The sequence below is a fragment of the Ammodytes marinus genome (genome assembly GCF_949987685.1).
Source record: "Ammodytes marinus genome assembly, chromosome: 2".
Classification (NCBI taxonomy): domain Eukaryota; kingdom Metazoa; phylum Chordata; class Actinopteri; order Uranoscopiformes; family Ammodytidae; genus Ammodytes; species Ammodytes marinus.
This window is the reverse complement of record NC_137231.1, coordinates 31,014,376-31,023,933: the sequence shown is the minus strand read 5'-3', so window position 1 is coordinate 31,023,933 and position 9,558 is coordinate 31,014,376. Positions and strand designations below refer to the sequence as shown.

Here is a 9,558-nt window from a genome sequence, read left to right as displayed (position 1 = left end):
ACAGATGTTTTTTGAGAGTGGGTAAAAGTATGTGTTTTTTAATCCTTAAAAATGTGCAGTGTGTAATATCGTAATATTTAGCTGCATCCAGATTGCAACGCTCCCTTGCTTTACCCTCCCTTTGGTAGATTGTACAGAAGCTACATGGCCTTTAATGACAATAATCTAGTAACCAAAGATGGCATCATCCCCCACTGCCTCAAGTCTTTCCACACTATCAAGTGATTTGGAGAAGATGTATTTAGTTATTTATTCTATAGTACTACTTCGTCTTCCAACAGGTGAATTTCAACAGGACGCCCACTATATATAAAAATAAGTAATTCAGTCAATTTCTCCGTAATCTCATTTTAAAAATGACAGTACATTCTATACACTGCACCTTTAAACTGTTTTCTCTTTGTTTTTGTTGATCAGAGATTATTGTTGTTGTATTTTTTTACTGCACAGAGATAAGTTTTCATTCAAACATTATGGACGGTATTGAAATCTTTACATTTCTTTTTCTGTAAAAAGTTTCCTGTGTGTATTTAGCCACCAATGCTCACGGTGACTTTAGTTTAGCTGAACTGATATGTCTCTTTATAAATGTGTAAACTTTCATGATATATTTGTATGTTGGGGCGCTCGTGGTGTAGTGGTTAGAGCGTCCATCCCCCCATAGAGGCTCAGTCCTCTTCAGAGCAGACCCGGGTTTGAATTTGGTGTTGGTGTCAGCATGTCATTCCCCTCGCTGCCCCATTTCATATGTATCGCTCAAAACATTAAAAAAATGCAAAAAAAGGAAAATAAAAAACTATGTTGGTAAAAATGAATCTGTATCTGCATGAAATCATTGAATAAACTTAACTGATGGGATATGTTAACAAACGTAAATAAAGACTCAAGAATATGAAAACAAAGTGTTTTCTTAATTTCTTCATAGAAACCTAATAAATTCAGTGTTCATTTTGTGGCATGACCAACACCAGTCCAAATATAGTTTGATTCCCCTCCAACTTCTGCTAAGAAAGTAACATTTGTTTCCGAATTCATACAGTAAGGGTTATTAGATATGATTTGATTTGAAGTATTTTCAAAATAATAGCGATGGATAATTGTAGAAGTTTCCACATAGAATACAATCTCTAAGAAAATAAAGTAAAAACAATAGTGTGGGTGAATTGATTAAAAAATGGACATGGTCCTTTTTAACCCAATGTTTTATAGTACGGAATGAACTGTGGTAAAAAAAGGCCTTAAAGGCCTACTTCACCGGTTTGAATATGAAGGTGTATTGAATTCTGAGATCCTATGTAGTATAAATGTGCGAAAAAAATTGAAATCGGTTCATCCTAGCCTGAGAAAAGGCAGAAAGAGTGTTTTTTTTAACCCTATATTTCTCTTTCTCGTGACATCACAGAAAGAGAAATATAGGGTTAAAAAAAACGTACTTTGTAAATATTACTGTGATGTCTTTTACTGTGACATCAGAGTAATATTTACAAAGTACGTTTTTTTTAACCCTATACGTCTCTTTCTGTGATGTCACGAGAAAGAGAAATATAGGGTTAAAAAAAACACTCTTTCTGCCTTTTCTCAGGCTAGGATGAACCGATTTTAATTTTTTTTGCACATTTATACTACATAGGATCTCAGAATTCAATACACCTTCATATTCAAACCGGTGAAGTAGGCCTTTAAGCACTTAAACTGAAGTGACCTTTGAGGGTTAATCATGTTTTTTGTTGTCTGGTTACAACAGTTCAGCATCAAGTATTTATTGCCTGTAGTTTGCGTCTTCACAGATAATGGATGCAGCCTGAGTTCACAGTTACATCTATTTCAATCTCTCTTTACTGGTGTTGTGCTCAGTGAAGTTTTTACATGCCTTGCTGCAGGTCAACAACTGAACTGTTTGGCCTCTGGCGCCCTCATTGGTTCCCATAATGAACTACCTCTTCCTGGAATGAAGCCAAGTTCAACAAACCCTCTCTCTTGTCCCTGCTCTGATAAACAGCTCACTGCACCCTGTACATATTTCCTTGTTCCCTCCCCTTTATATCTACAGCTTTAAATATGGGTGTAACCAAGGTGTGGGAGCTGACAGGCCCCATTCACTGCACAAAAACCTGTTGTTCAGATCAGAGCTAAAAATAGTTTTGGTTCTGGTGAAAGTAAACTCAGACACTCGCTGACACAGAGAGGTGAAATGGCGCAGAAAGGACCTCAGCTCGACCGGGACATAATTTGCTGTTCGATCTGTCTGGATCTACTGAAGGATCCGGTCTGTCTTCCCTGTGGACACAGCTACTGCATGGACTGTATCAACGATTATTGGAATGAAAAGGATCAAAAGAAAATCTACAGCTGCCCTCAGTGTAGGCAGGCCTTCGATCCGAAACCTGCCCTGGTGAAAAACACCATGTTAGCAGTTTTAGTGGAGGAGCTGAAGAAGACTGGACTCCAAGCTGCTCCTGCTGATCACTGCTATGCTGGACCTGAAGATGTGGCCTGTGACGTCTGCACTGGGAGAAAACTAAAAGCCCTCAAGTCCTGTATGTTCTGCCTGATTTCATACTGTGAGAAACACCTCCAGCCTCATTATAACGTGGCTCAATTAAAGAAACACAAGCTGGTGGAGCCCTCCAAGAAGCTCCAGGAGAACATCTGCTCCAGTCACGATGAGGTGATGAAGATTTTCTGCCGCACTGATCAGCAGTCTATCTGTTATCTCTGCTCTCTGGATGAACACAAAGGCCACGACACAGTGTCAGCTGCAGCAGAACGGACTGAGAAGCAGAAAGAGCTCGAGGTGAGTCGACAGAACATCCAGGGGAGAATCCAGGACAGAGATAAAGATGTGAAGCTGCTCCAACAGGAGGTGGAGGCTATCAATGGCTCTGCTGATAAAGCAGTGGAGCACAGTGAGAAGACCTTCACCGAGCTGATCCGTCTCATCCAGAAAAGAAGCTCTGATGTGAAGCAGCAGGTCAGAGCAAAGCAGAAAACTGAAGTGAGTCGAGTCAAAGAACTTCAGGAGAAGCTGGAGCAGGAGATCGCTGAGCTGAAGAGGAAAGACGCTGAGCTGAAGACCCTCTCACACACAGAGGATCACAACCAGTTTCTACACGACTACCCCTCACTGTCAACACTCAGTGAATCTACATCCAGCATCCACATCCGTCCTCTCAGATACTTTGAGGACGTGACAGCGGCTGTGTCAGAAGCCAGAGGTAAACTACAGGACGTCCTGACAGAGACATGGACAAACATCTCACTGACAGTGACTGACGTGGATGTTTTACTGTCACAACCAGAGCCCAAGACCAGAGCCGACTTCTTAAGATATTCACGTGACATCACACTGGATCCAAACACAGCACAGATAAATGTGTTATTATCTGAGGAGAACAGAAAGGCTACAGCAATGGAACAACAACAGTCTTATTCTAGACATCCAGACAGATTCACTAACTTTGGTCAGGTCCTGAGTACAGAGAGTCTGACTGGACGTTGTTACTTGGAGGTGGAGTGGAGAGGGTTTGGAGTTGATGTAGCAGTCGCATACAAGAATATCAGCAGAGCAGGGAGCTCAAATGAATGTAGATTTGGAATAAATGATAAATCCTGGGCGTTATCTTCTTCTCAAAACAGTTTTACATTTTGGTTCAACAATGTCCGAACTCGCGTCTCAGGTCCTCAGTCCTCCAGAATAGGAGTGTACCTGGATCACAGTGCAGGTGTTCTGTCCTTCTACAGCGTCTCTGAAACCATGACTCTCCTCCACAGAGTCCAGACCACATTCACTCAGCCGCTCTATGCTGGAATTGAGTTATATGATTATGAAGACACTGCTGAGTTATGTAAACTCAAATAAACAGAAGTCTTTACAGTAGCTACGAGGAACTTTGAAATCCTCTGATGATCATAAATGGCATGTAACAGCAAATGAGACAATCAGTGCAAATAATGCTATTTTTATATAGTTTTTCTTGATGCCTTTGTCATGTTAAACACCCTGAGGAACAACAGCTGACGTAGTAAAAACACTTCCGCTTTTGTCCAAAGGGGCCGCTAGAAAATAAACTGAAAGATCCTCATAGCCACTAATTAAAATGGACTGTGGGTAAAACTCTGTGTTTTAATCCTTAAACTGATTTTGTCTTTGTTCATGTTAATGAGAGAAGATTGTTGTTTTTCTTCACTGTCAATCAAACATTATGGGCGGTACTTTAACATCATCTCATTTGTTTAGCTGTAAAATGTTTCCTGTGTGTATTTAGCCACCGATGCTCAGGGTGACTGTAGTTTACCTGAACTGACATGTCTCTTTATGAATGTGTAAACTTCTGTGTGCTCTAAATGATTGTTGAATATTTGTATTGATATATTTGTATGTTGGGGCGCTTTAGAGCATCTGTCCCCCCCTAGAGGCTCAGTGCTCTTCACAGCAGACCCGGGTAAGAATCGGTGCCTGCATGTCATTCCCCTCTCAGCCCCATTTCACCTTTTTCCCTCCAAACTGTAAAAGAAAAAGAAAAAAATGCCCAAAAAAAAAGATTATATGTTGGTAAAAAAAAAAAAAAAAAAAAAAATATATATATATATATATATATATATATATATATATATATATATATATATATATATATATATATATATATATATATATATATATATATATATATACTGTATAACATAGTTACATTTACATGTATTTGTTTAACAGACCAAATGTTGTTGGTCAAATTGAAATTGAGATATGATTTATTATAACACTGTTATTATCATGATCATAATCAGCAGAGAAATCATTTGGTATTTTCTTTTACATACAGTAGCTGAGATTTAAATGAAGTGAATCTGTATCTGCATGAAATCATTGAACAGACTTTACTGAGATGGGGATGTGTTAAACTGATGGTTTATATTATCAATAAAGAATCAAGAATGTGCAAACAAAGTGGTTTCTTAATTTCTTCATTCAAACCTAATTTAAAAAAGTAGAGACTAATATTGGAAAGTACAGTGTTCATTTTGTGGCATGACCGAAGCCAGAATCTAAATATTGTTTATTTCCCGTCTAACTTCTGCTTAGAAAGTAACATTTGTTTCAGAATACAGAAGGTTTATAAGACAATATTTGAAGTATTTCCAAAATAAAACATCTGATGGTACGACAGAAACTGTGCATATGGATAACCAATGAAACCACAATGGGAATACTGTGGGCACTTCAGGTAACATAGTTTAACTCATGTTCTATGAGGTCACTATAATTCAACGATGTGAGTGGTTTTAAAAAAGTTCCAATTTCAGTGTCTGGTTGTGTTGTTTGAACTGAGCAAAATAATCCTATTCATTCAACATGTACAGTGGTCTATTTGGGGACACAATGACAATGCATTTTAGTTTCTATTAGGGACTTACAATTTACATCCAGAGAAAGGGGGAGGGGTGTGTGTTATTACAAATGTGTGTGTTTTTCAGTGTGCACCACAACTGTTGTTCGACCGCATGTTGTGAAAATTATCTTAAATTAATCCTCAATCTGGAGGAAGGAGTTAACCCAGGGAATCCACAATCTGCAACATGTGTTATGTAACTGTCTGGTACCTGGTGGAGGTCAGTTTGAAATATTCCATATGGGTAATGCTTTATTTTACAATCATTTCCTTATCATTTCTCATCTTACCCAATCAATAAATTCGATCCAAGGAAATGTGGTAAAATGGACCTGGATTAACCTGATCAGACTATTGAATATGGATCGGTGACTTCATTGCGACATCTGATAAGTGAATTACGGCCATATCAACACCCCATACCAATAATTGTCAATAAAAGGAATTCTCTCTCTGTTTTGTATTCGCATGCAATTATTTAAAAACAAAATCCTAGTGTAAATATTAGGTTTACATTCACAAAGTTATCAGAAAAATTACTCCAGATTGATGATAACGTTGCCCTGTGTTGGATGTATCAAAGCTTGTGACACGTTGACTATATAACCAAACTGATTTGTGTTAGTATATGGGTGTGAATATTTCAGATGTTTCCATAAAAATAAAGGAATGTAAAAAATTCCAGAGCCAAACACTCACTTCAAAAGCATGAATTCCCATTTCCCTCATTGACTAACTGTAACAATCATATAAAATGGCCCCTTCCTCTGACAAGGTCATCCTGTTTAACTGGTGATTTAACTCTCTCTCTGCTCTTATGATTTTCTCACAAACACCTCAGTATGGGGCGGCTGGAAGCTCTGAGTTGCTAGGATACATTTGCATGCAGTGAATGACCTCTCTCACTCATTAAATATGTCTTTATGAAAACAGTAGAAAAGGGGCTTTTATGTCGACTGCTTGCTTAAACTATCACTTGCCTTTGTGCTGTTCTGATTGGTGTGTGTGTGCGTGTGCGTGTACGTGTGCGTGTGCGTGTGAGTGTGCGTGTGTGTGTGTGTGTGTGTGTGTGTGTGTGTGTGTGTGTGTGTGTGTGTGTGTGTGTGTGTGTGTGTGTGTGTGTGTGTGTGTGTGGTTAGTTACACGTTGAAATGGCTGCAAGGACAAATTATCTCTTCGGTACAAAACCTCTGAAAAAAACCCTCACACTTTAAATGACTTACTTTGGTTTAAAGTATAAACCTCTTTAAACCAACATGCTTTGGACTTCGTCAATTAAAACTGCACATGCATATTTATATATTTACATATATTATGTGGAAACATGTGCATTGGTGCAAGTGATTGAAGTTACGCACAATATCATCTTACATATACTGTACAATTACTTTCGATAATTCATATTTGAGTGTCAACCAGAAGAAATACAGGCAGTATGTCAAATCTGTATTTAGTATGCTATGTTAAATTAGCAAACAACAACAGGTTAGATATTTAAAAAGCTCATCTGCTTCACTAATATATACTATGAACTTTAATCTAATTCACTCACTACTCCCCCCCCCCCCCCCCCCATCTCTTGAACCCTTTTTTAATGTGCTACTACTTCTAATTTAGTATGGGAAGCTGACCTCAAAGACACGTCTGAATCAGAATTAGCTTTAATGGCTGAGAATGTGTAAAAAATAAATCTGGTTTTAAGTGTCTCTTTGGGTATTTTCAACAATGTAAAGAAACTCCAGACAGTCCAAGTAAACCCACTAGTCTAAAACATACAGCAACGTTATCACTTTAAGTCGGAATATAATTTGAATTTCTTCAATTTACTCAATCAAACCATTTGGAAACGAGTACAATTCACATGAAAATCATTGTGTCTATTTGAAAGTATTACTATTTTAATTGCAAAAATCAGGAACAGCAAGGAGTGTCCCAAAAATAATCAGACTCTCCATACGTAGACCTGTGGTTTACATTTGCAAGCCTAGAGTTGATCTCCAGTCTTCAGCTTGATTGTTGTTGTCTTCCATTCTTTTAATTTTCTCCTAAAGAAATAAATCCCAATAAAAATGAGCTTAATGCCAGGTATTACAGAGCTCTTATATCAACCTATAGGGGAAGGTGGGGTGATTTGTGCATTTTGGAAGTTGCAAAACCCATTGTTTCTAGAAAACCGTGGAAGAAATTGGAAATGTGACCACATATTTAAGAAGAGCCATCCATTTGACTCATCCTGTAAAGAAGGGAGACACAAGGAATAAGATATAAGCACATTTAAGCTCAAAAAACTGTGTTTTGCCTTTCAAAGTAAAATTTCCATGATCAAGGTTTTTTGATTATTGTGTCTGAACAATTATAGACACGTTTGAAAACATTTGACACATGTTTTAGTGCTTTGGTATGCTACACTTTGAGTCTATATAATTAGCACAATGTCAACCCTAAATTGCTGCATCATGCCTATTATCCAAAATTCTGGGGATGGGGTGATTTGTGCGCAAGGGCCTGGGTGAGTTATAAGTAAGTAAGTAAGTAAAATGTATTTATAAAAGCACATTTATGACAGTTTGCACTGTCCAAAGTGCTGTACATAGTGCATTCAGTAGGTAAACAATGAAGGTAAAATAACAATAACCAAAATAAAAGACGTAAAGCCCATACATCCACATAAACACAGATAGTAGTGCAGAGGTAAGTAAGTAGTGCAGAGGTTAATGGGGAGGAAACACCAGGGTGTACATATGGGTTTTGAGCCTTGATTTAAAGGCAGAAATGTAGGGGGAATCACATTTGTCAGGTGGCAGTTGGTTCCACAAGCACGGAGCAACTAGTGCAAAGTACATTTCTGAGAGTTGTGCCAGTGGCATGGCTGTATACGCTGGTCACCAAAAGAAAGTGATTGTCTACAGTAGCTCAGAAGAGAGTGACATCTCAATTCCACTTAACGACACCACTGATGAGAGTTCAGATGGCCAGAAAGATGATGATGGTGACTTTGTCATTGTGACACAATGACGCACAAATCACCCCACGTAGTGGGGTGATTTGTGCGACAAGACAACTTTTTTTCCGAAAGCTATATTTCTTAAACAGTTTATTCCAGATCCAAAGTTTTTATTGCCAGGGATGCACAACATCCTGAAATATATGTACATATTTGAGTTGGAGACATAACTGTCAAGGCCTCACTTTAAAATCACTTTGAGTAAAAAGTTGCACAAATCACCCCACCTTCCCCTACAAACATTTCCCCCTCTGCACCTGTCACCTGGCCAGTTCACAGGAAGCTCAGCATGACTACAAAATAAAAGCATGAATGACAGTGACGGTTAGGGCAATGTTTTTTTTTTTTTTTTTAATACTAAACCATCTATTTTCTATAATCTAGATATTTGTAGTGCAATGTCAGACATTCCATGTGGACTACATGTGAGAAACCAACAGAAGTACTAACAAGAAAGGCTCTGATGTGACCATGCCGTACTTGGTTAAAAAATGTAATAAAAACTAAACTAAAAACAGCACTGCCTCCCAGTGGCCGAGTGAGGTAACTTCACACAGGATTAATCCCACCTTTTCCCCCTTACATCGCCTCATCTCTCTGTTGGGGGACTATTATGTGTATATGGATTCGTCAAACATAGTTTTACCTACAAACGAAGCTTTTTTAGTGATATTACAGTATTTATTTTCATTCTAACAATTTATTTACCCAAATTCCATGTCTGAGTAAAAAGAAAGGAGATAAAGGGAGGTCTCACTCTTACCCTGCTTAATTTCACACATCCAAACGTAATGTTGATTGCCATATAACTATTAAATACGTGTAAGAAAAGTTTAATATAAAGTGGCTTCGAATGGAAATACTCAAGTATGGTAGGCCTAAATATAGTACAAAGTCTATCCTAGGACCTATCCTATCCTAGACCTATATCCCCTTTTTTTCTAGTAGCTCATCTTCTTTCAATAAACGATCTTCGTGAGAACCGGAAATCAGCGGGCTTGTGCTTCCTGCTTCCCCGCCCTCAGTCAGCTGTCTCTCGGCTGTTTACAAACAGTTCCGTCCTGCCGTGTCCATGGTTTCCCCTCTCCTCTCCTTCCCTGTCCTATATTATTGTCTGTTCACCACATATACCGTATAGTATAGTACGCCTGGCTGTTATATGATCCA

The 9,558-nt window shown here is 38.3% G+C and overlaps 1 protein-coding gene across 1 annotated transcript; it reads left to right on the top strand.

Annotated features, from left to right (window-relative positions):
* The first annotated feature begins 2,176 nt into the window (after positions 1 to 2,176).
* LOC307258432 (tripartite motif-containing protein 16-like) lies at positions 2,177 to 4,357 on the top strand. The gene has a single exon (XM_080037961.1). It carries the CDS (start codon positions 2,192 to 2,194, stop codon positions 3,857 to 3,859), a length of 1,668 nt encoding a protein of 555 aa, XP_079894087.1. The 5' UTR covers positions 2,177 to 2,191; the 3' UTR covers positions 3,860 to 4,357.
* The last annotated feature ends 5,201 nt before the right edge of the window (positions 4,358 to 9,558 follow it).

Bases quoted from the DNA above. Each gene is read 5' to 3' on its own strand.
- LOC307258432 (XM_080037961.1), top strand. From the start codon at position 2,192: ATGGCGCAGAAAGGACCTCAGCTCGACCGGGACATAATTTGCTGTTCG.